A 17,145-nucleotide genomic window follows, 5' to 3' on the forward strand; every position below is an offset into this window, starting at 1 on the left:
GTTGCTAGGTGACCAAAAGTTGACCTTAGTGTCTTAGCAGGGGCATAAGTAGAAAGTCTCCTCCTATGGTATACTGCGCCATTTCTGCGCAGAACTTTGTGCCCCAGGACTAGTGTATTGAAGCACATCCTCTTTTTCACAGGAAGCCTGTGAGGTGAACCTAAATGTGGGGACAAATGGGTTCTAGGGGCGAGTTTGAGAAATAATCTGGCTGCTGCATTTTGAACCATCTGCAACCGGCTCAAAAGGTATTCAGGCAGACCTAAATACAAAACTTTTCCATAATCGAGTCTGGATGTGATCAGGGACTGGATCACTGTTTTCCTAGTTTCAACTGACAGAAGCGTTAGGAATGTTTTCAAGCTGCATAGTAACCCAAAGCAGGTGTTCACCAAAGCCTGAATTTGGGGTTACAGGGACAGAGCGCTGTCAATTTTAATCCACAGATTTTTTACCGAGCTCTGAAAAGTGGCTGGAGGAGGGACATCCTGAGGCCAGCATGAAATGGTTTGTATGGTGTTTATTGGCTTTAATTCATAAACATAACTGCACTTTTAATGTGGTTTTAGGTGAATCTCTGAGGTTTTTAATCAAATGTCAAGGCGTTTTAACAGAGCCAACCATACTTTCAATTTAAACTTTGCTTGTTTTTTTCAGTGATTTATAATATCACAGAGGCGCAAAATTATGTCTATGTTCCCCTTACCTACGAGAAACAATCCATACACTCACCTACTGCAGCCTATGCCCTATTAGACACCCTCAGCAACATGAGGTCGGCAGTAGAGAAGTATGAACTTTCTGACTTATGTATAAAACATCGATATACATTTTTGGGGGAACACTTATTTTTGATGTTATTCTGAAAGATTTCTACAACTGTTTTATTAATTTGTAATTTTGTCATTTTAGTTCCTGAGAACTTGGCTCCCGTTTTCACGATTTCCTTTTCTCCTTCCTCTCGTCAATGAATGGAGATGTATTAAAGTGTAATTTTGTGTATCATTCTGTTTAATGAATAGATTACAGTTTATTTAAAAAACACATTTATTATGCATTTTATGGCAGTAAGCATTACCGGCTAAGATCTACGAAATATGCACATTAGTGGACGAGGCATGTACAAAAAAAATAGACTATAGATATGAAAAGCGCAAGAGACGAGGAGCTTGCCTTTGGGAATTATAGTAGAAAACTGACTTCCCAGAAAGCAAATCAAACTTTACCAGAACAAGATACAGCACATGTTCCCAGTCAAAGAAAATCTACCTCAGAGGCACTAATTGTAGCTGTGTCCCACCAGGTAGATAGAGCAAGGCAACATCTAAAAATAAAATCTGGGCATGAGACAGGAAATTGAAAAACTCCATACTTTCTTATGTAAGGTTTTATCCTTGCAGACTTCATGTAGCAATCTTTTTGAATTGCTTATATTTTCTAAAGCTACAAAGCCCAAATAAAAGACATTCCAGCTGAATCAATGGAAATCTGGAGGCTAAGTGCATTGTGGTCACATTTTTCATGCCAATGGAATGCCTGCAATTTCAAGCATGGCGCTATGTGAAATGCAAATTGGTATAGTGGATTTATCAAGAAATGATTTGATTTGAACAAGATTTGTAGAGCTCAACACATGTCAGTAGGCATCAAGAGGCTTTAGTCTTGGTGGTCCGAATTCAACAGGAAGCATTTTATCAGAATTGCAAATTGAGCTAAAAATCTCCTTGTAGGGTTGAAAAATCTCCCTTAACAAATGGTGGAGTTCTTCCTCATCTACCGGTGATGTCTTTCTGTTCTCACATACTCAGTGAAACCAGGCAAATGGGTGATCCAGGAGGTTGAAAAGGTGGTAGGGCACGGACACTTCTCCGTGCGATCACATGAAGGAAAGGTCATCAGTTTATGTCCTGTGTTCAGCCATTTGAGAAGAGGAGTTAATGAGGAGAGGAGATCAGCCCTGACTGCCAAGCTGAGACCAAGTCACCGAAAAAAAAGGAGACCGTAAAAGAGTTTTTAAGCAAAGGCGCACAGCATCGCACTAGCACCATGAAGACCATTTTTAGTTGGCCTACAGGACGAAGATGAGACAACCCTCAAGAATGGTCCGATAAACTAGCTCAGACCGTTTAATGCACTCAATTAGGACCTGGGAGCAAAGACGGACAGCTCCACTTCAGTAGATCGAGCTAAGGAGATTAAATTGGAGAGTACAGCTGAGAATAGATAGGTTTGGGCCGGCAATGGAGAAGATCAAGGTGCTTCTTGGATTCCAGAAGCATTGCAGGATGGATACAGTCTTCTCCCTAGTGCAAGTTGGGAATTTCAAGAACTGTGCAGTATGCTGTGTAAGTTTGATGCTAGGGGGCAAACCCTGAAAAACAAGGAGAGAGAATTCCAAATAAGCGTCTTGTGGGGCTGTCCATGGTCCCCGTAGAACACTGACTGATAAAATGGAGAAGATGCTTAAAGGAAATTCCCCCTTTCTGCATGTTCACCCCAGATTTGTCACCTCTAGGCCCTATGTTTTCTGGCTTTAGGACACTGTGCACTTTACCACCACTAAACAGTAGTCAAATGCCTGTGCTAGCCTTCTACATTATGTGCTGTACGTTGGAATTCACTATTTGACTTATTGAACCTCACAATAAGTTCAGTGTAAATGGTACCTTAAGTGCACCTATGGCATGTAAATCTAAACGTCATATGAGGGGTGCAGTGTGTATTTACACCACCCACAAATATAATATATATAATAATTTATATAATATATTGCTCTTACTAGCCTGCAGTTTAAATTCACTGCAGCGACACATAGAAGGCAAAAAAGTATTTGCCATGAACAAAAAGCGCCTTTTTTCATTCATAAGTCGCCCCCTAAAATTGCCTTGATAGCCTACAGGGAAGGGAGTATATATATAGCTCGGGGTCGAGGGAGACCCAAGAAAATAAAAAAGCTGTATCTTGACAGCCTTGTGTACGTGCCCTCTTCCTTGGGAGCAGGACTTGGTATATATATATATATATATATATATATATATATTGTTCCACAAAGCCCCGATGCGCACTCACCAGCAGTTGTAAAACTGGAAGGTTTAAAATTAAAGAAAGGATCAGAATTAAGAACACGGCTGCCCAGCCGTGGGAGACTGCACCATTCCCGTTCAATGCAGGGAAGGCTACGCAGTATAGGAACCATGCCGCCACCGCGAGAAGCACATCAGCCGTGGGTTAATAAACCAGCATGGCATTTGGGGGCCCATTGAAGGGCGAAAAATTGCTTTTACACTAGATGACTACATTGAGCCCACTGGGGGCAACACTGTACTTCAATTAGGACTTCGTGTCACAGCATGCTCCGTACTATACAAAGGCACTAACCGTGATCTACTGCAGGTCTTTGCATGCTCTCTAAAAGACTGATTGGAGCCGTCTGTGCAGTCATCTGAGCTGTCCATGAAGAAGAGGCGGCCTGCCTCGAAATGCATCGACAAGACTTTTTACCCCATGTGAATGATGCTGGTTCTCTGTTTCAATAAAACCTTCCGGTTTTATAACTGTTGGTGAGTGCGCCTCTAAAACCCTCGGGGCTTTGTGGAACAATATATATATACATATACATATATATCGGTGGTGTGTGAACAAGAGTACGTCAGTACTCGAAACGTTAAATTTTGGAAGGCACTTGGAATAAATAACATCTTGCCTGGACTACGTGGGGTCTGTCTCTTCTCTCGCCGCTGCTGTCTCCGCTGCATGTGGAGGTTTGAAGGATTTGCATAATATATATATATATATATATATATTTCAACTGTACCAAAGGTCCTTCCGGGATCGTCTCCCGTCGTCAGGTGGGGCGTTATTCGGCAGACCCCAAAGCCGAGCTAGTTCATGTCCAAACAACCAATTTGCCAATAAGCCTGCGCGCACTCAGGAGTATGGATGCAATATTTTATTCCTTAGAAAACGTTACGCGTTTCGGCACCAAGTGTGCCTTGATCAACGTGTGATCAAGGCACACTTGGTGCCGAAACGCGTAACGTGAAAGGAAGAGGTTGAGCTAATGCCTTTGCAGGGAGACATATGCTCGAGCACAATGGGGGCAACAAAGCAGAGCAGCTTGCAGACTGTTTGGTGACTTCAGCCCACTTGGGTATCTATTGTGATTTTATTTGTGAAAACAGCGCGCCCACTTGGGAAAACTGAAAGACTACAAAGGCCAGAAGGCCGTGGTGTCTGCCACGCCCGCTTTCTAGGCAGGTGATGAACATTAACTGAGCATCAGCGCTGGCGCTGTTTTTCATTCCAATATACGCCACTGAGGAAGAGAGCAGGAAGCTCTCGAAACGCGTCTGGCGTGGAACTTTGTTTGAAGTTATCTTCTGTCATGTTTTGCTGCTAGCATGCTTCCATTAAACCAAGTGCCTATTCCTAACCTCTCGTGGCTGTCTTCGAAAGGGTTCCTGTGTGTGTGAGGATATATATATATATATATATATATATATATATATATATATATATATATATATATATATATTGATCAAGGCCGCATGTCTGGTGGTCGCAACGCGTCATTTGGGCCTTGATGTGTGAATAAAGAACCACATCTACATTCTTCCTTCTGGAGTCTGTGCCCTTGTGTTGCGCCGCTGTGACTGGGATACTTTGGGATTTCGTATATATATATATATATATATGTTTATACATATATATATGTATATATATATATATATATATATATATTCCCCTAATAGTCCTAGGTTGGTTTATAATCTTTAGGACCGCAAATGGCACGACTTTTACCTCTGCCCAGCCAGTGTTTTCATTGAAGGAAACAATTTAAATATTGTCTATACAATGTTTATAAACCCCTCGACTAAGTGTAGTCATTTTACTAGGGAAAAGGTTATTTCCTACTCTCCTGGAGATAAACCCATCCATCCCTGGTGGTGGGACGTGGATACCTGCACCCATGCTGGCCAAAAATGTTTTGTAGTGGAATGTTTACAGACTTCACAGCAATTTGGAACGCCAACTTTTTAGCACAGCAAATGTCTCCAGAGGTTCTGAACAGATTTACAGCATACCAAAAATAAAGGGCACTTCAGAATAAAGACCCATCTGCATGTCCAGTCTGGTGCAATTCCAAACAGCAAATATTTGCTGTACTGTACAGTTACTTTATTGGACCTAAAAGGGAGAATCCTATTTTTTAATCACCCGCAAGAGCTTTGTTTTCCTGTTACCATATGCATAACACTTGAAATGAAGAACCCACATTACACAGACAAAATTGCTGCCACATTTTGTTCAGATTCGCCAAAGACAACCACAAATATTAACCCCTTCAATGCAAATTTTGCTGTGGGAAAGCTGTGGGATCACCGGACCATCACAAATTTCCCACCACCCAGCATTCTCCCGGGGCTCCTGAAAAAAATGCTACCTCACTTATGTAGCGGGGCCAGGTGCTCACGACAAGGAAGGGCCCAAAACCTATTGTGGAGGCATCAACATTTTCTTTCACAAAACAACCTGGTTTTACAAGGGGGGACACCTGCGTTCTTTTGGTCCCTAGCTCGGCAGCAATCTAGGGAAATCTACCAAACCCAGATATTTCTGAAAACTAGACACCCAGGGGAGTCCAAGAAGTTGTGGCTTGTTTGGGTCCCCCAAACGTATTCCTTTGGACATAAAGGTTCCATCCTCAGCACATGACATGGCTCAAGACAGAACAATTCAACGGAATAATAAAACAAGACGCATTGGCAAAGCCAACTGGTCTGGCTTCAATGTGTCAATACATGTAAACAGAGGCAGTCACAAATGCTTTTTATATGTATGGCATGCACAAAAGCTGTTTCCTATATTAAAATCCAATAGATTTGCTTTCCAAATCCTAGAAGAAATAGTAGAAAAAAGGTTTGCTTTCTGGATGCATAGCAGAAAAGGCAATGGATGAGACAAACAGTGTGGTGATGCAGTATAGTGATTACTGAGTGTACTTTTCAGATGTAAAATAGTCCCTTATGCATTCCAACTGAAGCCCTTCCTGGAGAGTGGAATGGGACTGTAAATAGCCAATAGCGTGAAATGAGAGGGTAATACTCCTCTGACTTGCTCCGAAGCCCAGTCTGGTATATTTTAAACAATTGATAACAATATGTCATGTAGAGGGCTGCTCTGTCAAGCCAGACCTTAGAGACCATTTCTTGTGGACAAACAAACTCAACCATAACTGCAGTTATTTGCTTTTGTGCATCTATTTAGTTTGCACCAATATATAAAATATGAAATATAACATCGTAAGCTTAGCTCCATGTAGATTTCTTACATGCACCCATATATAAATTAATATTTTGAGTTTGCTGGAACTCTGTTTTTTTGTTTTTTTTTAATAAAGAGCATATCAAATGGTGATAGATGAAATTTTTCTGAAAAACTGATCTGTTTCTTGTTCCTGTTTTGCATATTAACTTTTTGCTAGTACTTTAAATAGGTTTGAATTATTACTGAACCAACAGAAAATAAAGACTTAGTTGATGCTGAAAGATGTTCATCTTTACTTTGTTTACAAAATTTCATGTGCAAGGCAGAGGGCTGCAAACCTATGTTCTGGATTTTTTTATGTACCCTGGATCCTTTAAACTTGAGGAGTAGAAAAAGGCTCTAAAAAACTTTAAAACAATTGAAATCAGGCATTGGCAAAGCCAATAGGTCTTGCCCCTGGGAATGGTTTGACTTTGCTCAGTGTTTTTTAGGGATGCTCTACAGCAGCATGGCTAGAGAGTAGGAAAAAAATATGGATGTGGGCAGCCAAATCATTTTGTAGGCGTGTACACCACAAATGTATGCCTACAAACCCATGCACAGGCACAAGAAGAAGAAGGAAAGATAATAAATAAAAAGCAGGTAAATGAGGTGACAGTAAAGACAACCAATGGTAAGTAGTTGGCAGGCTCTCATGCCACTGTGAGCTGACAACAGGGGGCATATTATCAAGGGGGGCGATAGGCACTTTTCACCGGTTTAGCGGCCGTTTTCGGCCGCTAAACGGCGAAAATTCTATCGCCCTATCATCAAGCTGTCGCTAACAGCAGTTAGCGACAGCTTGAAGGCGATAGCGAGCGGTTTGGGGCCCGCTTTGCATGTCAGCGATATTTATCGCTAATGACATGCAAAGTGGGCGTATCCATCCCGTTAGCGACTGAAAGCAGTCGATAACGTCGCTATCGCCTATTCACAAGGCTGGCGTAGCGATGGAAATATTCCCGCTATCGCCAAAAACTAACGCCTGCTCTAACCAGTTCTTAGCCATGTTATCCAATGGGAGGTGGATAACATGGCTAAGAGCTTTTCGTCGCTAATGCGAGAATATCGCTATATTCTCAGCGATATTCTCGCATTACGCCGCTATCGCTGGATATTTTAGCGCTATGGAGAAAAACGTTGCTAATAGCCTGTTTTCTCCGCTAAAATATCCATCGATAGGCAGCGATAAAAAAATAGTCGCTAAGCGCATTTAGCGATAAATATCGCTAGTTGTTGGTAATATGCCCCCAGGTCTTTTCGCAAATATACAGCTTGTGCTGTCTGGTAGCCTAGACCTAAAAAGAGCTTAAAGATAATGTTCTGAGTTACGTTTATACGTGTTCTCTAATGCATAACCAAGTATACACAAACCAGTATTTATTCTTATTCAAGCATTAGAATATCCATTTTTTCAACAAAGTTAGTCATTTTTAAAATAGTAAGAATGCACTTTAATGTATTTACTTTTTTAACATTTTGCCACCAGGGTCATTGGGGCGTTATATAATAATTACTACCTTCATTGAAAACTAGATACTCTAATGTTTAATTTAAGATTTACACTAAATTGTGGTTTCTAGGCAGCATATTAAGGGTAATGTATTGATTGTTTGACTCAGGCGCAAAAGTAGCGATTCCAGACCTTGGATCAAGGACTAATAGCATGCCCAGAATAAGGATTATATAGGAAACCATCTAAATACATCGCAGGGTGCAAACTCAAGGATTTCCAACAGAACGTTTAGTTTCCTCATATTGAGCTGACTTTCAGAAAATGTGTGCCTTTCACTTGCCACCAGACTAGCTGCTGTATTAAATTCCATCTGCAGCCGTAAACATCTCGATTCGTTGCACCAGGATCTAAAAATTTGTACAAGCAGGTAGAATTTTCTGCTCAAACTATTGTGTTGCACACTTCAGGTACAGGTTTACCCTGCAATGCAGTGCTTAATTTGTAAAGAAAAAAGTGCCAGGGCTCTCGTCACGAGGCCACTGCAGCTTGCACCACGCATTGCCCCTGCCGTGCTGCCAATGATAGTAACAACACAACTACTAACCATCACATACAAGTGTGACAATTCAGACTATTCCAGGCACCGAAAGAATGACTTGAGTTGCAGGTAAGAGCCATTTGTAATGTATATTAAATTAATAATGAACTGTTGTTGTGCTCATCTCCAAAGTAGCCAGACAATGTCACTTTGTTGTAGACTGTCACATGCGCCGGTGTTGATAATTGAGTGCCGGTGCCGAGCACCGGAAACCACTGGCTCAAATTAAGCACTGCCTGAATAATTCAAACATGTGATGTCTCAAAAGAGAGCAATGATTTCATTCAAAAGAAATGTATTTCAGATATTTATCTGCTATTTATGTTGCTATGACAATCAATTTGTGACATGGTAGATACTGAAAGTTTCACTACAAAGCAAATTAACAAAAATAAGTATGTTTGTATTAATAGGAGGCATGGAAATAGTATTTATATATTAGTTTTGAATAGCGTAAGAAGGTTGGAAAGATTACAAAAGTGAAAGCTGGTGATGCGTGTTGGAATGTTCATGACAGTTCTGGCCACTTTGGGGTTGGACAGACATTTTGTAGCCAATTCCCTTGGGTGTGTTATATTCACTGTGCAAGGGACGATCACATGCTACTGGAAATGAAGAATACAAGGACATTTTGAGCATTCATCTCGTTAATCAAATTTTAGTTTTGGTGGTGAATGGGCCATTCAGGGTTTTCTAATATTAAAGGTGGTATAGTTGTTTTAATGAAAAATTAACATAATGAAGTTGAGATATTTCGCAAAAAATCTGTGTTTATTTTTAACACTGACAACGAAGGGCTCAGTTCCAAAATGGTTGTTGCAGCCATCTTTTCTTTTCATACAGTCATCACATGTTGTCAATCTCTCGTACATGATGCTTTGTTCTCAAGCTTCATTCTCGTGCTTTGCTAGCAACATGGATGTTTTCTCAAGGCCTCACCTCTTGGGGCCACATTATGTTTCTCCTGAGAAACTAACTTTTATTGTAACAGAATTGTTACTAACCATAAGGTGTCATGGCTGCAAGGGGAATGGGAAATGTATTGTAAAGTCTGTGGGGCTCTGTGGGGCACACCAAAATGTGTAGTCTTATTGTATTTCACTGTAGAAAATGAACCTTATCCACAGGATGTTGGGTTCACTTTCCTCTGATCTTTAGCGGGCAACGATTTGCTAGACTTATCTCTGATATATAATCTATTTATTAAGCTCCATTATACTCTGTTGTGCTATTCCATGATTTGCATTTCATTCTGAGCTTTATGGTTTATATGACAAATGATTAACTGACTTATTTTGTTTGCTTTTTGTAATGTCTTCAAACATTTAATAAACCTTCATGGTTTTAATTTTAATTCTTGTCAGTCTTTATTGTGAAGACTTATGTGATTGTATATGTTGACCACATCCAGTTGTGGTGCCCCTAAATCCACAACTGAATAACTCAGTAGCATCCACCCGCTCTGGAGCACGCAAATGACTACACCACACACGGAGCTCTATAATACATGTCTTTCCTCTTCCGCACACAACCGTTAATTGAAGGCACTGCGTCATAGACTTTATTTACCATACCCAGACACACCCAAATACCTCCCAACTGATTACCTAACTTTGTAAGGAGTCCACCTAAGACCTCTAGGGTCCTACTGCTCATGATCACACTACAATACATCTCTCCCTTTGTTAAATAAAAAAGATGTACAAAATATACATTAGAGTTCTTCAATGAGTCGTCGATGTGTTCGCACCAATCTTTCAGATCGAGTCATATGAGGTGAAGGATTTGCACTGTCATCATGCATCGTAGATGTAGACTCAGATGCTTGACTTGGGCATTCAGGTGGACTTGTATCACATGTAAGGTCTGGAGCCGACGAACATCGAGGTAGATGGCTTCAAATGTGAAGAGTCTCTTGTAATGGACTTTCTTGAACGTTGAGCGGTCACTATATGTCCTTTACTTGTCACAACTCTCAATGGTTCAGCATCAAACCAAGCGTCTGCCTTGCGTTTCCGTTCTTGTTTGACTAGGACCCGGTCTACCCCCTCGACAACCGTGACTTGAGCACATTGATGTTTATCTACATAGACCTTCATCTTACATTTGCAAGAACTGTCCGTGACACGAATCTCATCAGTGTCGATTACTCGGCTTGTGGTCCATTGTGGTATCTTTATCTCAATGGCTCTCCCGAACAGTTAGTTAGCAGGGCTTTCGCTTGCTGTAGAATAGGGAGTTGTCGATAGGTATAAAGGACTGAACATAAGGCTGACTTTAGATCTATTCCTTCATGCGGAGCACTATGGACCACTTTCTTCAGGGTGCTCCTAAATCATCCAACAACACCATTTGCCTGTGGCCATAGAGGTGTGCTTTTCTGATTCTTGACGTTCAAATGACTAAGAAAGTCCTTAAATTCTCAGCCATTGAAGGGCGGATAATTGTCAGATTTGAGGATGGAGGGAACACTCCACAATGTAAATATATAATTGAGCCTCTCAATGAGTTTGTCTTGGGTGGAAGAAGATAGATCTTCCACTAAGGGAACACGTGAGTGCTCAACAATAACTACCATGAGATGATGGCCATTGTTTAAGGGTCTAAAGAAATCAACTGTACTTTTTTCCCCACGCTTGTTTAGGAAGGTCAGACATATTTAGCGGATGCTGGGCTATCTTGGGAGATAGGCAGTTACACAGTTGACATGATTTTAGTTCCTTCTCGACTCATTCGTCTGGATGAGGAAACCACGCTCAGTCTCTGAGGGCTCTCTTGGTGGCTACAATGCCACGATGTCCTTCATGTGCAAGTCCAATGGCTTATTGTCTCAAGCTCTCAGGTATGACAATTCTCGAACCTCTTAGTATAATACCTTATTAATTGACAGAAAGTTCTTCCTGTACTTTTTTGAATTTTTGATATTTAACTTCACCTGTGAGAGGTCGAGAGTGCTTTCTCCATGATTGCAATATATTTGAGTGTGAGCATGTCTCTGTCTGTGTTGGTATCAGCAAAGATCTGCTCAATGGATAGAGCTGCAGGGGTGCTAGACTCTACTAAGAAATTGATGCCTGCTTCAGCCGCTTTGGACGCTGCACTATGACTCTATAATGACACTTGTGAGGAGTAATTTGCAGGGTTTTGATCCTTCCAAAACGTATACACAATAGTGTAATCATACTCTTGCAATCTCAACCCCCACCTCTCGATGCAAGGGTGCATCTTGGCTGTGAGCAACACCTGGTGGTCGTGAAATGCTTTCCTTACAGAAACACATGAAAATGTTCACAGGCCCACACTATAGACAGGCTCTCTTTTCCTGGCTCAGAATAGGCACGTTCAGTCTGAGATAAACTTTTGCTAGCCTAGTCCACAATGTGTCTCTGTGCATTTGAATATCCATTGAGCAAGGATTATGCCCAACCTCACCGGGCTTCCGTCTACAACAATCTCAGTATGTAAATTTGGATCAAAGTAAGTCATTTCAGTTGCATTTTCAATTGCGTGTTTGACTTTCTTGAAACTTCAACCACAGCTGGAGAACCATTGGAAGGGAACATTCTTTTTTGTCAACTCAGAAAATGAAGTACTCACTGTGGCAAAATCACGAGTGTATCTGGAGCAAGAGCTTCCAAACCTAAAAAGGATCGCAGCATGGGCGTAGTGCAGAATCCTTTTCCTGATATAAGGTGCCCCTGAGACGTGTAATGCCTTAAAGGCCAAGACAAGAGCTGTAAACTGGATCCTCTTACGTACCGGAAGCCAATGCAGAGATCTTAAGAGGGGGGTCATATGTGCCCTGGGGCCAACCTTAAGAATAGCTCTGGCTGCTGAATTCTGGATCACCTGCAGACAACCTAGTAGATATTCCGGTAAGCCTAAGTATAGGACATTTGCGTAGTCTAGCCTTGATACAATTAGGGCTTGGACTACCGTTTTCCTGAGGGGGACTGAGAGCAGGGGGATAAAATTCTTAAGAATTTTTAGTAGCCCAAAACAGGTGCCAGTCACAGTTTGAATTTGAGTCTTCATGGACATGTCCATATCCAGATTAACCCTGAGGTTTTTACTGAGGACGTCGGGGAGGGGGCATTTCCTGTGACCACCACGGGTGCCACGCCTCGCATAGATTGGAACCGAAGAAAATAATCTCCGACTTTTTGGGATTACACTTTAGTTGGTTTCCTCTAAGCCAAGAGAACACCTCCTTTAGGCAGGCATTTATCTTGCTGCATCTGAACACGGTGACCTTCTCGCAGGTGAACAGAAGTTGCGTGTCGTCTGCGTAAGATAATATTTTTAGGCCATATTCCTCTGCTAGAAGCGCAAGGGGAGCCATATACACATTAAAAAGGGACAGGCTCAAAATGGAGCCCTGGGGGACTCCAACTTTCATAGAGGTGATGGGGGCCGAGAAGGGGGGGACCATACTGTTTGCTGACGGCCACTTAAAAAGGAGGTGTACCATTTGAGTACTGTGCCGCCAATACTGCAGTCCTGAAGTCTTTTCAGGAGTCGGTCGTGGGGCACGGTATCAAAGGCCGCAGAAAGGTCTAATAGCACCAGTACTGTATTGCCCCCAGTATCCAAGGTAGTTTTGATAGTTTCAGAAAATTTCCGTAAGGCCGTCTCGGTACTGAAGTTTGCTCTGAACCCTGACTGACTCGAATGTAGTAAGCTGTTAGCCTCCACATATTCCGTAGTGACTATGTTTACATATTTCTCCAAGACCTTGGAAAAGAAAGGCAGCAGTGAGATTGGCCTGTAGTTACTCGCTACCAATGGGTCTACTGTAGGTTTTTTTAAGAGCGGGAGAATTCTTGCATGTTTCCAGCTCTCAGGCATTAGCCCCTCAGACAAGGAGGTGTTCAGAACCCAGTTGACAGCTGGGTTAATCACTTCAGCAAATGACACCAGTACTTTCACTGGACAAGGGTCCATGGGAGAGCCGGATTTAAGAGCCTTCATTATCTTGAGGGATTTAACCAACGAGATAGGAGGGAACTGTAAGAGAGACGCACCTAAATTAGGATTAACTCTGGATATAGAGGCTGTGTTTTCTCCCTTTGCCGGGGGCAGCACCTTAAAAGAGTCTTAAGTAGTTTTAATCCTATTGAAAAAATAGTGAGCTTAGCAATGAGTCCAGTCGCTAGTAGGGGTAAATAGACTGTCCATTGCATTAGGGGATGTAAAGTCTTTAACGATTTTGAAGAATTTCTTACTCTTGTTCCCAGCCTGTTCAATTTTGGTGGATAGGAAAAGTTTCTTTTCGTCACCGACTTTGGAGTAATGGACCTTCAAGGCCTGTTTGGAAGTGGCTTTTTCAGAGGAGTTAAAATTCTTCCGCCATACTCTTTCAAGGCATTTACATGCACTTTTCCTATTTCGGAGGGCCTCCATAAACCATGGTGCAGAGGCCCTACTGGCTTTTGCTACACGGGTGGAGCTAGCTCCAGAAAGCCAAGCTGTAGCCAGTTCTCCAAGAAGAGTACATCATTCTCCAGCATTCCACTAAACGGAATAGGGTGTAATCTGAGTGCACTGTCCAGTTCCTCTGCAGTGAGCTGATTAAAAGGCCTGAAACTGTAAGGAAGGGGCTTGCAGTATGATAGAGGTCTAACAGATTATTTAGGGACTCTAAAAATAAGCAAGAAATGAACTGACCATATTATGGGAAGAGGCACCTCCATTTCTATACTGGTCATTGAAAAAATCTGGTCTAAAATGGGGCCTTTTTCATGAGCAGGAAGAAAGACATAGGGGGCCAGGTTGAAAATACCTAATGATTTGCACAGCCTGGAAGGCTCAGGTTCTGCAGGCTGATCCATATAGATATTAAAATTTCCAAGTACCAGGCAATGCCTGTATTTGGCAGTGATAGGGGCTATAGCAGGACCAATTGACTCTATGAATTTCCCGGCCGATCCTGGTGGTCGGTAGATTACAACACCGGCAATGGAATGGTGGGCTGATACAGTTAAAAGGAAACCAAGACCCTCGGCTCCCTCTATCTCTGCAATAGGGAGTGAGCAGGAATAGATGTTTTTACAAAGTATGGCCACGCCCCCGCCCCTGCCCTCCGGCCCGTCCTTTCGAAGGATCCGATACCCCAGGGGAATCGCACTAGTAATAGTAGGGTTGGAGCTGTCGTTTAGCCAAGTTACCGTAACAAACATAATGTCAGGCTTTAGGTCATTTAAAAGGTCGAAGAGCTGGATCTCATATAACATAACATATAAATGCTACAACATATATTCACTGAAGATTTCCTACATAGATATCATGCAAACCTCTTTACTTACTGGTGACAGCTGTGCCACTCCCATGAATATCGTGGTCTGCTTGGTAAAAAGTCTGCTGTGCCTTGATTCTTCACTCGTTGAGGGAATCTGAGGAGCATTCTGTGATCATAGTCGCGGACTTCTGACCGGTAGGCTGTACTGTGGGATTATACAAGTGGAAAATAACAATATTACAAAATGATTTGGTACTTTTTGATTGTTGTAAGCAGATGTGGAGCTACAATATGGAAGAACCAATTGAGAAGATGTCATTCCTACTGCAGGCCAGTGTGCTTTATAGGAAATATGGTGTGGTCCTCAGGACGCATGCACAGAATCTGAATGTTTAAGAGCTTAATAATGCATGCCTCTGTTTTCTGTTTTTGTTTTAGGGTTCAAGTTAATTTTCTGTAAAGGAAGAGAATTGTTGAGTTGGCGAATAAGATAAATAGTTCATACTTGAGATGAGTGAAGATGTTTAAGTCAGTGCCTCATAAACATTTATCTTAGAAATTACCTAAAAGGGTATTGAGGAGCAGCTGTGCAGAAGGATTAACCCATGGTTCAGTTTGGACCCTCTAAGTGATGATAAGATAGCTCAGTGTGTTGAATGCCCATTGCAGAAAAGTGTGTGTCCTAGAGTAAAATCCCACCAGGTTCACCTTATCCTTGAGAGTCCTATCAAATAAATTATGTTTTTGAGTTCGAGAGTTTCGGGAATTACTACGCTATTGTTAAGGCACCTAAAACTATGGTGGGCTTTCTTTAGGGTTTGGCTTATGGGATACACTGTAAAAATGTGTTGGATATAAATTTTGCCCTTTACAGGTGCCATAGGCTATAAAGTTCTTGTAATATGGTAGATGGGACATTCACACAGTTTGTGACAAAGTATTCTGTCTGCCAAACTCTAAATAGAGCCCTAAGATGTTGGCATGTGCAGTATACTCTTGCCTTGACTATTATTTCAACTGAATTATGTTTTAATCAGTTGTCGGAGGTGGTTAGTTGAGTTTTGTGAGGTAGGGAGTTAAGATCATAACTTTTTTGTTTTCTTATACATGGCTTAGATAAGATGATATGCCTCTCAATCATTCTCAAGTACAGCCCCCTTTCTTGGAACTCTATCCCTTAAGACCACAGACACCAACAAAAGACATTCTTCAATCGAGTAACAAAATAAACATACTTATCTAAGCAGATGGTATCTAGATCTACAACCTCTCTTCTCATTATTGATTCCTCTCTTTTTTTTCGGAGCTCTTTCTTCCCTCCTTCCTTTCCCTAGTGGTACCTTTTTTAGAGTCCTTTGTGACGCCTCTGACAACTGTTTTCTTTTCCACCCGCACTATTCTGCCTTAGGCTCTTTCCTACATTGTGTCTTTTTTTTTGCAGGCTACATCTTACAAAAGTCTGATTAAAATTTCATGACTACATGCATTTGATGTAGCACAGCTTGGCTTCCCTTCCTCAAATATGTTCATGCTGGTGCATAAAGACCAATTGATGCACAGTTGAAATAGCAATTAGATGTGCTGATACGCCACCAGTCAGGAAAGTGTGTGTGAAATGCTAATAGGCAACACAATAAATATCAAAGTACACTGTCAGACTACTGGTTGCAAAGTAGAATGTGAATTATCTTCCATATATCATACGAGGCATGGAAGGTTAAACTAGGGAAAGGAATTATCACTGTCTGAAGTTCTAATAAAGACACATCTACAGCACAATGATACATTTTAAATGCCATGAAGGCAAAGGCTATATAAGTATTAGAAAAACAGTATAAAGATGTCTTCTAACGTAATGGCTGGGATATTGAATCAAGCAGTCCTCCTTGTGGAGGTAGTTTGTGCTGAGCTAAGGGGATTTCGAGCAACATTTTTGCTTTCGTTTTATTGTTCTCTGTGAATTTATACTATATATGTTTTCACTTTAACCGGTGCCCTGTGTGAGTGCTTTATCCAGGTGCTTAACAATGTCATACCAACTAAGAGAATCAAGATTTTATTTTCTAAAACAGATGATACTCTTGAAGGCTTGTAGGCTTTTTGGTATTTCGAATAACCTATGCATCTCTTCCTTTAAGACAACAATCCCAAATAAGTATTTGCTCATTATTACAGCCCTAAATAGTTTTTAATTAATTTAATGCTACATATTCAGATCATTTGCGTCATAACTCTTTCTCTGCATGATACTTTGATACTAAACATATTATATAAAAGAATATCTAATATTGTATCCTGATAGAAAATAGTCAATACAAATATTTGGCAGAGACAGGATTATTCACAAACTAAAGGAAGGAAGTGAGGCTGACAGTACAGAAGTTCACTCTGTGCAAAAGACATACTTTTTCTGTGAATGTGGCACATATACTGTCAAGTAGGCTCAGATTTGTGGGTGGACAAAAATGTATATCATCTGCCTGAGGGTTCATCATCAAAGGAGAACCTTTCAGTAGAATTACGTCTGCCATGAGGATAACATTGTCT

At 41.3% G+C, this 17,145-nt stretch overlaps 1 protein-coding gene across 2 annotated transcripts in view; it reads right to left on the bottom strand.

The window, feature by feature from the left end:
* Positions 1-17,145, bottom strand: part of LOX (lysyl oxidase) — a 108,408-nt gene that overhangs the window by 78,894 nt on the left and 12,369 nt on the right. For both annotated transcript variants that reach the window (XR_013607083.1, XM_078675563.1), the window contains exon 3: positions 14,666-14,803. Coding sequence is in view for 1 of the 2 variants with exons in the window: in XM_078675563.1 (XP_078531689.1) it covers positions 14,666-14,803 (138 nt within the window). In the remaining variant the exon portion in view is untranslated. The remainder of the gene's footprint in view (positions 1-14,665; positions 14,804-17,145) is intronic.

The sequence above is a fragment of the Lissotriton helveticus genome, chromosome 2_1 (assembly GCF_964261635.1).
Source record: "Lissotriton helveticus chromosome 2_1, aLisHel1.1, whole genome shotgun sequence".
In the NCBI taxonomy this organism is placed as follows: Eukaryota; Metazoa; Chordata; class Amphibia; order Caudata; family Salamandridae; genus Lissotriton; species Lissotriton helveticus.